This window comes from Pleurodeles waltl, chromosome 6 (assembly GCF_031143425.1).
Source record: "Pleurodeles waltl isolate 20211129_DDA chromosome 6, aPleWal1.hap1.20221129, whole genome shotgun sequence".
Classification (NCBI taxonomy): Eukaryota; Metazoa; Chordata; class Amphibia; order Caudata; family Salamandridae; genus Pleurodeles; species Pleurodeles waltl.
Window position 1 is genome coordinate 42,857,674 of NC_090445.1, and position 18,108 is coordinate 42,875,781.

Sequence of the window (18,108 nt, forward strand, 5' to 3'; positions counted from 1 at the left end):
TAGGATGCCAGTGGTTGGAGGATTAAAGGAGTATCCATCACTTTTTTGCTTGAGCAGTACATTCCTACCCCCTCACCGAGTCCCCAGTTTGGTTGTATGTACAAAGCGCCAAGATGTGAAGAGACAAAGACTGCAAGCATGATGCTTTGGATTGAACCTGGTTGTCGTTCTCTCTTTTAATTTTTAAATGTTGTAATTTATGGTTTGGCTTAGTTTCACTACAGCACAGAATTTTTTGTTTTTTACTACAATGGTGTTTTGTCTTCCCATGGGTTTTCAAAGAAAGAACTTACGACTGGCTGTGACAGTCTCATAATAAGCTGAAGGCAGAACGTTCTTCAGGTAGATCTACCACAGATTGACTTTAAAAAATGCTATGATAGATAAAAAGTAAACAAAAACAGTCTTGGGGTGGAGACAAGAGAGATCACACCAGACTTTACCGCTGGAGTTCATTGCTGCCATGGGAACTAATATATAGGAGGTCACAGAGCATCTTAAACATGGTCCTATTTGAAGCAGCAGGACATAGAGGAAGTTTTCAAAATATACACTTCTCCCTGTATGCACAGAGTAGATGGGAAGATAGTGGTAATGGACCTTGGAGGTAGCAGTGCTACTTTTAGAGTCAGTTAATGCCCACATTAAGTGTGTGGGGTAGACAGTTTGCCCTCTGTGGGACTGCCAATGAACTCATCGTACCCAGCACAATCTGAGATGAGGAGGAGAACTTTGGCAAGGAAGTTAGAGAGAAAATAATCCTTTGAAGAAGCTAACAAGTATAACTAACCTCACTCTTAACCCACAACACCTCTACCCCTGATGTATTGTGAATAAGGGGGAACAGATGTGACAGAAAACAGTTTCTGGTCAAGATGAACATTTACCCCTGCAAACAGTACAGTTATTAATCCATAGGCCAATGCTTTCTATTTATGGAAAGTCTAAGAGAAAAACAAGTGATTTGTCTGTTTAAACGGGCCCTACTGACTTTGAAGGAGACGAGGCAGAACTTCAGATTGGTAATAACCATTAGATGGAATGGGTTCAACTGTAAACCAGATATCATCTGGAGTTAAAGCTTACTGTGTAATGACAAGCAAATTATGGGTCAGTGTGACACTACTACACCTAGATAACAGTTTAGCCATACAAAGGCTTTTTGATTTCCATTTTAGTTTAATACAGCACTTCCCAGAGAAACGTGGTAGAGATGCTGACAGGTATTGGTTACTATAGTATACAAAAAAAGTGATGCTTGGAATGTGTGAATTAATCTCAGCCACTGCTATACACTCTGAGGCGTATCCCAATCCATCATTATTTTGCACACCATGCTACTGACATTTGGACCAAGCCATATGCGAATAAGTCGTGACCCTTCTCCAGTCTAGCCTGACCTGCAGGCCAGGACATCCCTGAACCAGAGTACAAGCAACATAGGACCGGTTTCACCCTTATTAGGGCTCATCAGCCAGGTATAGCTTGGTTCCAGTGACACAATGTGCCTGGGGCCCATGTCTGGGCGTACACAGCCCATGAAGGGCCACACTCTGTGATATACAAAAAAAGGATATTGGAGGTACAGCAATTTCTCTAGGACCAGCTTAAGAGCCTTGGTTTCAGAGCTATTTAATTGGTGCTAGTTCAGCAGTACTTTAACAGTCACAGTTTAGGCAGTGAGACCTGGTCCTTGTGAGACGTGGTATTAATATACCAGTATAAAGGTTTGACCTCCCTTTAGGAAATGCTAAAGTTGCTTTTTTGGGAGCAGTTTTGACCCCACACATCTGTATACAAGAAATACATGTGGTTTCAAAGGGCAGCACGTTCTTTTAGCGATTGGGAACAGGACATCTCAAAGTAGTATTTCCTATGCTCATTTATGTATTCCTTCAAATGGCTCACGAAGAGTGTGAATAACAAAAAGTACCATGCTTTCAATCAGTGATTAGTATTCTCAAATCCACCAAGTTGAAAAAGTCTTTGCTTGAGGGCATCTTGAATAAGGTCCGAGTTCATGCTGAGCATCCTGTGAAGTCACTGTGGCTGGCTCTTTGGGTCACAGGGGGATATATGCCAGGGTATGTCAGAAGATATTTGGCTCATCTAGATTGGAGCCGAGTGCACCTCTAGAAGCAACGCTCTTACTCAGGAGGCCCTGAGGGTTACTCACAATGCACCAGCGAGCTCCACCAGTAAGCACTGACCAAAAAATACTAGCTGGTTTGCAATATTTGAACAGTAAAAAGGCAGGCTGTTTTAAAATACTAATATGGTAGTTCAGATACAAAAAAATGTTGTTTTGGAAAAAAGATCAGATTCTCGGTGGCCCATTCCACTGTAGCTATCATTTTACTGGGGCACTTAAATGTGTTTTTTTTTTTTTTTTTTTTTTTACAAAGTACTGCCATCCATCAACGTGGAGACTATCACTGGCAGAGAGAGCTCTACACCACTTCCACAGTAAAACTCGTTTTTTTTTTTTTTAAATTAAACATTGGTAGAATTTTAAGCAACTTTCAAACCAGGTCAATGGGAGACAGATAATCTGCCATGAGAGGGATCTACTTTGCCCCTTCTTTGGCAATTTGAAATGCTGGTTACCACTCTACAGGAATAAGTGTACAGAAAATGTAGTTCTGAAAATCCAGCCAAGCAATTATCTGCCTTTGTAAGTATTTATTAGTCTAAGCCATTATTAGTTAATTGTGTTTTATACTATTTCACCAACACATTCCATCTATGCCTCCAGTCACTGAATTCCCAATGTAAGATATGATCACATTTCTGTATATCTATAGCTGATCATTGTTCTGGATCCACACAGCTCCAGAAGAATTCTTTCACCCAGCACTGCTTTCAAAAGTAATGGTTTTAGATGGTACATTTACTGGGAAGATGGTCAAATCAATGTGAGTTTGGGTCACAGACACCAAGTGTGCCTGTAGTCTGCAAGGAAACTTTTTAAGCAACCGAGCAACTAGCACTGCTGTTTCCGTAGGCATGCTGTTAAGCATCACATTACTAGCTGGGTGAATCCTACACCCTATTCTAGTTTGGTTCCAACAGATGGGAGGGAGGATTTCTTCACCAGTTGCCAAAACACCTCTAGTTACAGATATCATCTGTGTGTAACGCTATTACACATAATACGGCCTTCTGGCACATATAGTACTGACTTTTGCACAGTTTTTTTGACACACCTCGTTCAGACAGTTCTACACATGACACACCACATTTAGCAACTTTGAGATTTAGTTCTTAGTAAATCAGTCTCCAAGAATATGCTGCTAATTCTCAAGTAAATCCATAAGAATCCAAATGGCATTTTCAGGCCAGGTTGCAGCATCTGCTGTACGCTCTCTGTCCACATCCTGGGCAACCTACCCAACCACCACCTTCATCTCAGCCATGCTGGCCTCCATGACGTTCTCAGCAGTGGTCTTGCCATGCTGCTCCTTTAGGTGGCGCCGGATAGCCGGTTTGTGGGCAAAGCGGACATTACAGTAGGAGCAGTGGTAGGGTCGCTCTCCGCTGTGCAGGTTCATATGATCGTGCAGTGTGGACTTCTGGGTGAAGCACTTCCCACAGATGCCACACGTGTGAGACTTCAGGCCTCGATGGATGTTCATGTGCCTGTTGAGGTTGCTGCTGTGGTTGAACTGCTTGCCGCAGCGGGGGCACATGAAGATAAAGTGCTGTGCTCTCATATGGAAGACAAGTTTCTCCACCCCTTGGAAGGCCTCGTCACATTTGAGGCACTTCATGTTCCTCAGAGGGTTCCTGACTCTCAGAAAGTTCTTCCCGTTTTCTTTGCTTGGCCCAGGCGGGGCTCCAGAGAGGCCGCTGATGCTGCTCCCACACTCCCCACTGCTGGCAGCTGCTTCTCTCTCCTCGTGCAAGCTGCTCGGGATGATCAGCAGCCCCTCGCCATCTGTGTCCTCCGAGAAGCTGTAGCAGGCCTTCACCACCCCGTGATGGTTCCTCTCCAGCTCCATGGTGGAATTGACCTGTGCCTCCTCCTGCTCTCCAACCTCATCACCATCAGTGACCCAGTCACAGACCTGCTGCAGGTGTTTCTCACGCTGAGACATATCCATGGCGTTCTCTACTTGCACAATGCAGAGGTCTGAAACTGAGTCGTCCTCCTGGTCGTCATAGTTGTCATCTTCCTCCTCCTCCTCACTCGTTTCCACCTTTATTCCAAGGTCTTTGCCGCTGGACATGCCAACTCTGCTGTAGGCCTCATTAGAAGTCTTTGGAGCTTGCTCCAGTTCCTTGAAGTGTCCGCTGCTTGTGCCTTTAGCACGAGCTATCTGTGTGGCACCTGCTATCTCTTCCTTATAGCTGATGTTAGGCTCGATGTATTGGTGTAGAGCGTTGCGACACTTCTCCACCACGTGGTCCATCTGCAGGTAACTTGCTGCAATCAGATAATTGACAATTTCAGGCAAGACAAACTCGAGTGTACCTGTGTAGCAGGAAAGCAGCAAGTTGGTTATGATCTTGGCATTGTGCATGAGAGAGACCTGGAGTTCCGAGGTCGGGTTGAGAAGAAACTGATCACGCAGGAAGGGAGAGCAAGCTGCCAGGATAACCTTGTGGCCTCGAAACTTGAGACTGTCCCCCACAATGGTGACATCACAGAAGCGCTCTTCTGACCGGAGCTGGCTCATGTTGCGCAGGGTAGCTGCCTCATGGCCTGGAAGCTGAAACCTCAAGATCTCTATTCCACACGCCATTTTGCAGCGCCTCTCCTTGTGTGGCCAAGTAGTTTTTAACTTCAATATCCTAGAAAGGAGGTAAAAAAAGAGAAAGGGCAAAGGAGGGGTTAAGGCGATGTCACACAAAGTGAAGTGGCTACAGACCGTAAGAATAAAATGCAGAGCAGAAACAGTCACCATAACAATTGTACTTCAATCAATCAAAGGTCAATCTCAGAGTCTAGACATTGGGTGATACTTGGAAGCCTGTAGGCCACTGAAGGTTCCTGGGCCACAAAGTCAATAACAGGCTGTCCAAAATGTCCTCTACAATATGTGTGCAGGTCCAGGTCATTGAAATCACATTTCGTAAGACATTCTGTTTCATGTGCGACAACGCAGCACTACTGTTGGGCATTTACATTTCATTAATTCTATTAGCACACAAACAGTTGATTTACTTTTTATTAGGGTCCTATCATAATTGCAAATTAAATCTATTTTACATGCATCAGAAATGTTACTCCCATTTTTTTTTTATTTATTTCCCTTATTTATCATTGCCTTTTTTGCCTTCAGTATACAAACCCAAATACTTTAGTACTGGCACAGTGATCTATGGTATAAGTGGACGACTTTCTGCAGTTGTTACTAGTGGTTTGGGCATATGTCTCTTTTAGCTGTGTGTAAACATAGTTTTGAGCTTTACTACATCAAAGAGCAGTTGCAGTGGGTGGACAGATGGCTGGATGGAATAAAATGTGAAGAAATGCGGTATTTTGATCACGTCAACAGGGAGATTTAGTTGCACTCCTGCTGGACATGCATGCTTGGATGGTCCTGATGCCCAAACTGCTGTTTACAGCAATGCACTCTTGGAGAAAGTTAGTGAGGAAAACAGGACATATCCTGGTGTATGCCCTGGCCCTTCCCAGTACTAGGGGGTGATTCTTTACATCACAAAGGATGGAGAAGTGGTTGAGGGTGGGCATATTTACAGTTAGTGACTGCTATGAGAAGGGATTTCAGGCACTGACTGAAGACACAGGACTACAAAACTCCCCAATGTGAGGAAAGGGGGGGTATTATATGTTGTAGTTGTGCAACCTCGATGTGTAATACAACTACCAACCCCTTTACAATCCTTGGACTTTGTCTGTCAGACCCTCAGCTCAAACCTCAGTAGCTGTGGTACTGAGCAGCAAAGCTTACAAAATGTTAGTTGTTAAGCATTTAAACAGCACTAAAACAAATGAAGAAACCGATACAACACTGATGAAATCTGACACCAAATTATAAAAACAGACTGTAGTTTTATAAGAATTTAGACTCTAGAGTGAAAAAGATCCACTGGAGGGTTTCAGAGATATAGATTTTACAAGCAATAATAAATCTAAGTAATGTGACTCAACCACTAACAATCCTAGGCAAAGTCAAAAATTTGACTTTTAAAAATGTTTACAAAACTTAGGTAAGTGTCAATGTGATCGCTACAAGTATCTGAGGTAACCAACTCCAGCGGGAAGCTTGTCACGGAGACCAGCAAGGTCTTTGAGAACAGTTACCGTCACAGAAAAAGCAGTTTTCCCTCCATGCCTCCCGTGCCAGCCTATCTACCTCAACAGTGGGGTAGGCCTCACTCTTGTTATTATACATCAGCCCTTCAAAGGCGTCTTCATCTTTGAAGCCTGCCTTTTGGGGTAACACCGAAGTGGCTTCCAGCAGGAGGGAGATGACACCTCCCTTGCATGCTATCCCTCATTGTTCTCCTTCCTGAAGTCATCAGCATGTCTCTCCAAGAGGGAAGAAAGCTGTCTCGTGGAGGCTGGGAAGGTACAAGAGTTTTAAGGGCAACAAAGTGTGAGCTTTGCTAAAGCTACACACTGCAACAAGCTACATTAACTTCAACCTGACATACAAGTTGGGCTTAATGTAATGAGCTGTTTGATATCTTGGAGTGCCCACTTTGGTCGCACCATTCAGGAGTTAGTACAGCTGCGGGGTTAGTGGGTAACCCAGTATTCGCCAATGAGGCAACTATGTTCACAGTAAAACTGTAGTTTTCAGTGTTTTACTGTCCAGATATGTAAAGTACATGCCCTGCTTATGTCATATTTTGCACCCTGCCCTTAGGGCTCAGTAGGCCTGCAAGAGGGGTGACTTATACACATGTCCAGGGAAAGTGGAGGCTTTGCCATTGCTTCCAATGGTAAGGTAGAGCTAGCAGTGCACGACTGCTCTACCAGTCTGCAGTGGCTTTTACTTGGAAGACCTCCAGGGTGGTACAATTGGAGCTGCAAACCTTGGGGTACCCCTCCAACCTATATGTCCTGAGTACCAAGGTACCATTTGCTAGGGGCTTAAAGGTAAGTTAGCCACTTCCAACTGGATACGACCAGTTCGACATACACTTTAGGGTCTGGTGAGCAGGCCTCAGTGCACTCTCAGAGTCGAGAAACCAGCAGCATCAGTCAAAAAACTTGAGAGTGACCATACAAAAAGTGGCATTTCCTTACACCCAATACCTGATGCACATGCCATGCACACAGGGGCTATCAAGGCTGAAGCAACAAAGAGGCAGCTGAAGCTATGGACCTGTCATATTCAGCACCTGTGTAATGGTATAGGGCAGTGGCACAACCTCAGCCTAACCCTATGTACACCAAAAAGAGATGATGGAAGGAATACTTAAATTTATCTCAGCCACTGGTGATTGCTCAGGGCCACATTCCAGACCATTGTTTTTCGCCTAGTGTCTCATTCAAAGCAGACCAATCTTTTGCAAATTAGTCTTGTCCTTGCTCCAATAAGACAATCCAGCCGAAAATGCCAGGCTAAGTCTCCTCCAGATGGGAACACAAGCAAGCAACTGGTTTTGACCTTCTTACGTCTCATCAGTGAGGTATAGCTTGTGTCTGAGAGAACAGTGAGCACAGGACCCACACCTGGACAGATCCACTGCAGTTATGGAGTTTACTGTAAAACCAACAACATGAGCAATGCACAAATTAATCTCCGCCACAGGTGATCACTTGGGGCTGCATTCCAGACATCTTTTGTCTCCTACTGTGCCATTCTAGACAGAGGCCTGCCTTACGCAAATCAGTCCTGGTCCTACTCTGATGGGGAAAAAAAGACTGAGTGGGATGCAACCCAGAGTAATTATAAGGGGCTGAGATTAATTCAAGCATTCCACTCATTACGTTTTTACATTTTCAACTGTGATGCTAAAAGTGTGACAGGTATGCCCAGACCTGGGTCTCATGCTTACTTTGTCACTGCAACCAAGCTTCACCTGACTGAAGAGGCCCAAATAGGCCACAACTGGCCTTGGGTTGCTGGTGTTCTGGTTCATGGAAGGACTGGCTTGCTAGTTTGCGTTGGACTATTCCTGTGTCAGAAGGATTACGGCTGATTTGCATTAGGATGGTTATAATCGAAGGTGGCATTGTAGATAACAAATTATAATTGAGCGGGGTGAGGCCCAGAGTAACTACCAGAATAATTAAAGCATTTCATCCATCACTTGTGGGTATTCCCTAACCCTATTTAGTGTCAACAATACCCAGAAATAGAATTGAAACCTCAAAACTGCCCTCATCAAATATGACATGAAAACAGCCTAATCATGCCCTACCTCATTATCAATGTCATAAGTACGAAGTACAATCAGAGCACAGCCCGGTTCAACCTCACTTTCAATGATCTATATAAGTCCTAAGTCTACTCCTGTCCTGTTCTGACAATCAGTCAATGATGTGAGACATAGGTATAATGCCAGGTCAGTCCTGTGTTCCATCAAATACCAAAGAGACACAATGACATGAGACACAGGTACAACATCAAGCCATTCTGGTTCAACTTCACGAGAAGAGACTTTAGCCACATCCTGATCAGTTACTTAACTAATCATTTGATAAGGTGAAATATTCATCCAACCTAACCTCACCATCAAAGATCATAAGAAGAGGTAGAACTTTGCTCAAAATTACAATTGATGACCTGAGACAGGTGAAACCTTTGACAAATCCTGTTCAGAAACACAATCAATGATCAAAGGAAAAGGTGCAACATCTGCACAATAGTTTAGTTTCACTGTCAATAAACATAGAACATCAAACCTTTCCCTAACCTTGATGAAACTCATCAATGTCTCCATGAGAGGGGAAATCCTGGTCCACTTCCACACAAACACTCTACAGATGGCCTTAACAGAGATGCAACCGTGGCTCAACCTTGTTCAACCTCCATTTTGATGAGCTGAGAGATGACACTGTGGCCCAATATTGCTGCACCATTTTATCTTTCAAATGAGACAGCTGCCACCTCAGCCCAGCCCTTTTCAAGTACATGGTTAATGAATCAAGAATGGAATTAATACAGCACAGTTAGTAAACAATCCATCTCAGGGTCACATGCTGTCAACTGCCTACAGCCTAGCTGCATGAGACATAGTTCAACATCATGACTAAACAGCCTCAGGTTGAAAAAGCTGAGCTCTGAAGGCCAAACGTTATCCAAGGTCATGTGTCTCCTACCTCATTGCCAATAGTGATATGTTCTACAGTGTGGGCGACAGCACAACACTTTGCTGCCCACCCATGGCAGAGAATCTAAAGGTGGCAAAAGTAAGTGACTTTGACAAAGATCTCAGTACAGTTCTTATTGCAGGTAGCTTTGTTAGATGTTTGCCAAACTGGCCTCATTTGTCACAGCATTTATATATAATACAGGGCTATCCAGATTTGCTACAAATCTTGACTTCAAACCTATGCAGCATGCTTCTTTCTGCAGATATAAGATGCAATTGGGAAGACCACCGGCCTTGTTCAATCCTACATTATGAGCAAGCATTATCCTCTTAGAAACACATCAGTGGAGAGTAATGAGGTAATCCAGTCTAGAATCAACTGTGGATTTAAACACAATGGGTCAGAATTATTTTGCTGCTATCTCAATTGTTTTAACTTGTCAAACTGCAACCGACCCAGCTCACTGAAAACTGCTGATATTGTGAAAGAGCAGGAAAAAAGTATTTTTCAGCTGCATCACATGAAAATGGTACTAGTATTACTACACTCCGCCCAATAATTATTCCAGTTGCAGGCAACGAAAGGCTGCTGGTGTGAAGCTCAAAATGAGCAAAGAATTACCAGGTTAAAAATTAAAAATAATTTTGTATCTGTTGACTCCATCATAAAGCGGTGCGCCAGAGCTTGGCAATGAAATAGATAGCTAAATCAATATAATAACTATTTCTAGCTTCAATTTTTTTTTTTTATACACTACAAATATTAATAGCAGATTTCCTGTCAACGGGTATTGAACCATTCATCACAAAAAAACAGCATTACAATGAGTCCATATAGTGCAAACCATTGGATGACCACTGCAACGATTCGAGGTATTCTAATGGGCTATATGGACCTCTATGAGGTAATGTGGTCTCTAGCGCAATGGAATGTCTATATGGATATATTTGACCATTTTTAAGCAAATACAAATAAAAATATTTGAGAAGTAAAATCTGACTAGGAGTTTGCAAGTACCTTCTAGGTCAATGAGATGAAATCTCCTTATCAAATAATCATATTTCTGAGAGTGATTCGGATAGGACGATCCAACCTCTGGGCCCTTGGAAGAAGTGAAAGAACGATACAGAAATGGGCCAATACAAAATAATACATATGCAAAATCTAAACTAGAGGGCTGAAACTGAGAGCCTCAAGAGAATATACGGATAGAGTGGAGAAGAAAAGACTGACAAAACTGAAGGTCAGGATAAAGTCTTCACTGGTTACTATTTATTTTTAGAAATTTTACAGGCAAAGAAGAAACTTTGATCCAGATATTTCAACACAAAATTGGAAAAGAAAGAGATGCAGACCCGGCAACCTGTTAATAAAACAAATGCATTTAAAAGATGGGTTAAAAGAAGAACCACTGTTTTACGAAGTTTGCTTTATACTGATCACAAAAGAATATTAACAAACCTTCAAGTCCAGCTAATGCAACGGATACAGACAGCAGCAGAAGGACCTGCTGTATAAGCTGTCAAACTATATTGGAAACAGTATGGGCGGGTGCAGCATAGTGTGTTTGATTATTAGACTGAAGGAGGGACTTTTTCGTCCAATAGGGATCCACACCACAGATGATTAACAGGACTGACTGGATTTCATCTTTTGAGGATTGCAAAGGTGAACAAAGCATCAAAATGATAACAGCAGGTGAATCGTGGCATGAAGAAAATGTTAATTACCCTGTAAGCATCTGTTTGTGGCATGTAGTGCTGTAGATTCACATGCTCTGCATACTCCCGCCATCTAGTGTTGGGCTCAGATGTGTACATCTTGTTTTTCTTTGATGAAGTCATTTGAGTCAGGAGATATATGGTGTTCTCCTCCCATGACTGGTAATGCGCATAGGCATCAGCTCCATAGTTAGACTGTTCTCCCACAAGGCAGTAGCTATCCAGAGGATTTTGCACAGGATTGGAAAGGTCTACTTAGTACAACCCAGCCTACTTGTGCCTGTTGTTGTGCTAGGACACCAACACAGTAGTATTTGGTGAACTTGTGTGGTGTGGACCAGATAGGTAAAATACAGATATCCGCTATTGCGATGTTACCTAAAAAAGCCACAGAAGCTGCTTTTTTATGTGTAGAGTGCAGCCTTGGTGAAGCAGGAACCTGTCTTTTGGCCTTAGTGTAGCATGTTTGAATGCACTTGACTAGCCAGTGAGCTACCCCTGATTTTGAAATGGCGCGGTCCTTGTGTGGTTTAGAGTAGGAGACAAATAACTGTTGTGTGTTACTAAATGATTTCGCCTTATCAATGCAGTAAAGAAGGACCCTCTTTACACCTAGCGTGTGAAGGGCTCTCTCTACTACTGAGTCTGGGTGTGGGAAGACAACAGGAGTTCAATTGTCTGATTGAGGTGGAAAGCAGGGATCTACTTTGGTAGAAATTTTGTGTTACTTCTGAGGGCTACCCTGTCAGTGTGAACCTTAAAAAAAGGTACTTCCATCGTGAGTGCTTGGATCTCGCTCACATACCTCAGGGAAGTGATCGCAACCAGGAAAGCTACTTCCCAAGACAAAATTTGTAGAGGGCATGCATGGACGGGTTCAAATGGGGGTCCCATGAGACTTGTGAGGGCTACATTGAGGTTCCAAGGTGGGATCTGGGGTAAATGGGAGGGATAACCCTCTTAAGTCCTTCCATAAATGCTTTAATTACTGGGACTCTGAACAGTGTAGAGTGTTCCCTTTTTTTAAGTATGTTGCCACCGCAGCCAAATGTAAATTAATGGAAGTGTAAGCCAGGCCCGAGCGCTGCAAATGCAGCAGGTAACATACAGTGTCCTGCACTGTTGGATTTAGTGGATCAATGTGTTTGGGTAGGTAGTAGTGGATGAATCTCTTCCACTTTGCCGCATAGCAGGCTCGAGTAGTGGGACGGTGAGCCTCTTTGAGGGTGGACAAACATTCAGAAGGCAAATTGAGATAAACAAACTCACTGACCTCAGAAGACAGATCGCCAGGTTGAGCTGCCTGGGACTGGGATTCCCTTGCATGCCCTGGGGTTGAGTGAGAAGGTCTGGCCTGTGTGGGAGCTTCTCCTGAGGGACTACAGACAACTCAAGGACAGTTGTGAACCATGGCTCCCTGGCCCACGTTGAAGCAACTAGTAGGAGGGTGACAGACGTCTGCCAAAGCTTCTGGATCATGTATGGAAGATTTGGGAAAGACGGAAAAGCATTGGCAAATATCCCTGACAGTTCATCCATAATGCATTGCCCATGAACTGTGGAGGCAAAGCTTGGGCATTTGGCATTTTTGGGGGTTGCAAGCAGATCTATGTCAGGAAGCCCCAAACGCTAGAAACAGGGGAACAGGAAATTGGGGTGTAGTTCCCACTTGCAGATTTGCTGCTGCATCCTGAACAGTTCTGCAAAGTCGTTGTCTGCTCCAGGAATTTAGTCCACTAACAGGTATACTCTGTGGTGGATTGCCCAATGCCAAATGTCCTGCACCAAAGCTGTAAGGTGAGAAGAGTGCATGCCCCTCTATTTTTGCAGACAATACATTTCAGTTATTGTGTCTGTTTTGATCGGGACTGTGATAAACACGGTAGAAGAAGGCCTTCAGAACTAACTGAACTGCCAATAATTCAACATAATTTATGTGGAAGGTCTGTTATAGGGGTATCCACAGACCCTGTACAGTCATGTTTTGTAGATGTGTCCCCCATTCTGTGACAGAGGCATCTGTAGTGAGATTGTTGCTGTTCCCCCGCTGAAGAGAGCAATGAATGCTGGCCCAAATCAACACTAGATCTTCCCACATACCCTCTGCTTTTGACCACTGTGCTACTAGGCACTCGAGGTGAACGCGTGTGTAAGCGTGCGTGGGGAACGATGGTGATGCAGGAGGCTATCATGCCCAGGAGGTGCATCACTGTTCTGTTAGCTGACAATCTGGCTGAAAAAGAGGCAGCAGTAACTGAAAGGCTTGGACTCTTGCAGGACTAGGATAAGTTTTCTGAGTGACTGAATTCTGTATTGCTCCTAAGAAATGTTGTACTTGTAGCGGTTGAAGATGAAATTTGCCCGCACTGATACTGAAATCCAGATTGTGGAGATCGAAGGTGATCTGCATGTTAGCCAGACACTGCAGCCTGCACTCTTTATGAGCCAGTCGTCGAGATATGGGAAGCTGTGTATGCTGCTCCTTCGTAGATGAGCGGCTACCACTGCAAGGCACTTGATGACATTTCCTGGGGCAGTGGTGACACTGAAGGGTAGAACTTTGAAATGAAAGTGTGGTCCATTTACCACGAACCAGAGGCAGCAATGATGTGCGGGGAGGCCTGGGCTGGGAAAATAGGAGTCTTTCAAGTTGAGGGCAATGATGAAGTTGCCTTGCTGCAGTATTGGAATAACAACCAAGGATCATGACCATCTTTCTTGGGGATTAGAAAATATAGGGCGTACACCTTTTGTCTTATTGTTGGGGAAGCCCTGCCTCTATGGCTACCTTGTGCAAGGGTGCGTCTACCTTCTCTTGGAGGAACCTTTGGTATTGTAGTGAAAGGGAGTATTTGAGGTTTTTTTTGTGGTGGGGCAATAAGCTCCAGGAAGTATCCCTGCTTCACAACGGACAAGGCTCATTGGTCTGAAATTATGTTTTGCCATTGTGAAAGGAACCACAGCTGACATCCCCGACAGGTGTTATGTGATTAAGGGTAAGGGAAAGGAAATCGCTGCTTGAGGGATGCGTCTCCCTTAGCCACTCCAGCTCTACCCCTGCCTTTTGCATTGCTTTCCCTAAAGGCACCTCTTGGGTATCATCGGGAAGGTGGTCGTTGCTGCTGCCAGCTCTGGTATGAGGACACTGCATCTGTGGAGGTAGTCTCTGCGCCGCCACAAAATTGGAATCGACAAAACATTTGCTTAGGATGATGGAGACTGGAGAGCCTCTATTTTGGCTGTATCTGTGTCTTTTTTAAAATTTTCTCCAGCATCTGATCAATTTGAGGCCCGACGAGGACTTGTCCATCAAAAGGCATGTTGATCAGATGCTGCTAGGCTTCTGGCTTAAAGCCAGAGATATGGAACCAACCACTTCTGTGGATTAAAATGCTGGAATTTATGCCACTGGCGGCGGTGTCAGCCACATTCACAGCACACCTGATGGTGATGTGTAGACTGTTTGCCCTTTGCTTGTATTGGTCTTGGCGATATTGAATTTGGTCCAACATTTCGTACCATTGAGCATGGTCATATCTCACCAGTAACGCTACGGAGTTGTCGATATGCCAGTGAATTTCAGTTTGTGAGGCAACCCTTTTTCCTCCTGCATTGATCTTTTTACGTCTTTTTCAGGGTGGTGGGAGGCATCCACAGTACCAGTCTGTTTATGGCCTCTAAAGTGGGGAGGATCAGAGTGTGGGGGCTTGTATTTCTTGTCAAACCTGCCCTTAACTGTAGGCTTTGTGTATAGCCCTAAACATTCCCTTAAGCATAGGCACAAACTGGATGGCACGCTGGGTATGGGAGAATGTTTTCACCAGGAAGTCCTCCTCTTTTGTGATAGTGTGTAGGTCCATCTTGTGAAAGGTTGCTGCCCTGTGAAGTGCCTTGTGATACGAGGTGGTTTTGTAAGGAGGGGAAGGTTTGGCGGGGTAAAGCATTGCCCCCAAGTCTTTGTAGACTCTTGCATGCAGATGGGCAAGCTCTATGTAATTAAGGCTTTCGGCCTCTCACTGTTCAAAATGTTGAAACCCACCAGTGACAGACAGGTACAGGGCAACAGTAGTTCAAACTTCAATTATGCATGACCATGCACCCACAAGCAGATTCGCTCCGGCTTGTACAATAGCAGTTCAATATTCCTTTACAAGCATAAAATCATTACTCAGGTAGGCATAAGCAGTGAAGGTGAAGTGGAGAGTTGAGGGTGAGGTAGATGGAGAAGAGGCTGAGGTAGAGAGAGGGAAGCATGAAGCAAACAGAGTATGGAGAGTGACGATGAGGGAGGAGGTTGAGGTAGAAAGGGGGAGAACAGTGAGGGAAAGAGAGAGAGGACTGTGAGCCTGATCGAAGAAGGAGGGTGAGGCGGTAAGACAGATGGGTGAGGCACAGAAAGAAGAGGCTGGTGCACAGCGAGAGGGTGGCAAGGTAGCGAGTGAGAGGAGAGGGAGGCAGAAAAAGAGGAGAATGAGGTGAGAGAAAAAGGACAGTGAGGTGGAGTAACGAGCACACACTTGGGGGAAGAAAGATGACAGAGGTGGAGAGAGAGGAGATGGAGGTGGAGAGTGAGGCATGAGGCAGAAAAAGAGGCAGTGAGGTGAAGAGGGTAGGGTCAGTGGAAGCAGAGGGTGAGGTGGCCACAAGAGGAGGATGAAGCAGTGAGAACGGAGGGTGAGGTGGAGAGAGAAGAGCAGGGAGGAGAAAGATGAGTTTGAGGGGGCAGGGAGGAGGGTGAGGCGGAGAGCAGAAGTGATAAAGCATATTTGTATAACCCCAGAAATACAGAGTTAAAACTAGTAGGCATGATCAGGTAGTAGACAGATTATGTAACTCATCTCCTACAATCATTGCCCACCTACACCTGTTCATGGCCCGCCCAGATTCTGAATACTGGAGCTGGGCACCCACTACTAACAGTGCAGTCCTTAGAATGGTTGTTGCCAATACTAATACTCTCTGTTGTTTATACCCACTACTAGCACCGCAGCCATTAATATGTTTACTGCTAACACCGACACACTGAACTGCATAGGCTCACCAGCCCTGCAGTCATTATTATCCTTGCAACTAACACAGATACTCCCCACTGCATACCCACTAGCGGTATACCCACTACCAAAACTGCAGCCATTAGTATTTTTGCTGCTAACACTAATACTCTGTGTTGTATATGCCCGTTTTATACACAACTAGGTGAAGTACCAGATCACACACCATGAAGAACCAGATGAATGCAGGATCCTCCATCTGCTTCCTTCCCCTGCGCGTTCCGGAAGATCTATAAATGGCTTCCTATCTTCACCAGATACACCATCACTCAAGCCCTCGTCATGAGTTGCTTGGACTATGGCAACTCACTCTATGCAGGAATCACCTCCCACCACCTAAAGAGGCTGTGGACTATCCAGAACTCAGCAGCTAGACTCATACTCTACCTCCCTAGACACACCCACATCAACCCCCACCTAAAGAAACTCCACTGCCCCCCCCGTCCACAAGAAGCGCCAATTCAAGATCTTGCCTCACGCCTACAAGGTTCTGCACAACCAAAGACCAGCATACATCAACCACTGCCTGAACTTCCACCAAACCTCAAACTCCTATGCTCTGCCTCCATTTACCTCACCCACACCCCTGCCAAAGCACCTGCGGTGGACGCTCCTTCTCCTATCTCGCTGCAAAATCCTGAAACTGCCTCCCCCTCCATTTCCGATCTTCACCCTCTCTTCAGGAGTTCAGAAAGGGACTTAGACTTGGCTTTTACACTGATGCCTATGGAACAGCACAGACCTCAGTGCCTGGATACACTCATGGGTGATTAGTGCGTGAAACAAATACTGATTAATCGATTGATACCCACTACTAACAATGCAGCCTTAGCACCCCTGAAGTTAACAATGATCCTCTCAGCTGTATACACCCAATCCAAGCACTGCAGCCATTAGTATTTTAGCTTCTATTCTGCTGCTGATACTCTAAACTGTATGAACCCAATACTAACACTGCAGCTATTAGTATTTTAACTGCTATTCTTGTTGTTGACACTGATACTCTAAACTATATGAACCCAGTACTAACACTGCAGCCATTAGTCAATCAACCAATAACTCTTTATTTGATCATATAAATATAGATCATAAAAGAATCAAAATACAATACATTAAAACAAAACATATGTACAAACAAAAAAATCATTCAAAATCCAGCAACAAATCCCAATACAACAGAGCAAATCATCTAATTGCCAGGATAACTAAAACCACGTCACCTTTTAAGAAGTAGCCAACAGAACAACATACATCAGTCATTCAACTGTTGGAGAAAAAAAGCAAAGCAGCCCTACAATCAGTGAAATTCCCTTGCCGCAATAGAGGAACCAAGTACCATTTCTTAATAATCTTATAAAATTTGCAGAAAAAAAGCAAAGTGCAACAGTGTTTCTGGGGATTGTTCATCACAAGGGCAGACAAAAAGACAGCATCCAACGGACAGACCCCAGCCTGAAGCGGTCAGTAACATTTGTTCATACACGCTCTGAACATACAAGTAAGGCGCACAGGTCCCATTGACATTTAGACCATAAAATACTCCCTAACTGTCGGCTTCATTACCTCGTTTGTGCGCCTGAGCTGCCTGTCTATGCTTGAGGAAGCAGTCTCAAACCCAAGCTTTATCCTTATTAGATGCTAAATGCAGATTCTCAAACAAATCAGGGCAGCCCAGGGCTGTCATGGTGGCCTTGATATATATCAGCCACAGAATCGAACAGGCAAAGTCACTAGTGAGGAATTCCTTAATAATCAACTGATTGAAAACAGCCTCCTTGCTGGCCTATATTGTGCATCAAAGCTCCAGGAGAGCGATGTTAATTCAATCCTGTAAATATTCTAGACCCAACTCCTTATGAATAAAAATTTGCAGTGTAGATGGCAGAACACCAAACAACCAGCAGCAGAATCAGTTTTCTCCCGCCTGAATGCTCCGAACCTCTTTATAGCCCCACAACCCCCGTACCGTAAGTAACAGCAGGTAAGCACTTCCTCTTGTAGACTTCCAATATAGGGGCAACTAGCTGTCTCCCTATATTAGCAGCTCTGGAGAAGGTAATTCCTACTGTACGCAGAAAACGTGAGACTCTGCCTTTTA

At 44.3% G+C, this 18,108-nt stretch overlaps 1 protein-coding gene across 2 annotated transcripts in view; it reads right to left on the reverse strand.

The window, feature by feature from the left end:
- Positions 1 to 2,400: 2,400 nt before the first annotated feature.
- Positions 2,401 to 18,108, reverse strand: part of ZBTB12 (zinc finger and BTB domain containing 12) — a 39,775-nt gene continuing 24,067 nt past the window's right edge. For both annotated transcript variants that reach the window (XM_069237197.1, XM_069237198.1), the window contains exon 2: positions 2,401 to 4,794. In XM_069237197.1, coding sequence (XP_069093298.1) covers positions 3,387 to 4,745 — 1,359 coding nt within the window. In that variant the 5' untranslated portion in view covers positions 4,746 to 4,794 and the 3' untranslated portion in view covers positions 2,401 to 3,386. The remainder of the gene's footprint in view (positions 4,795 to 18,108) is intronic.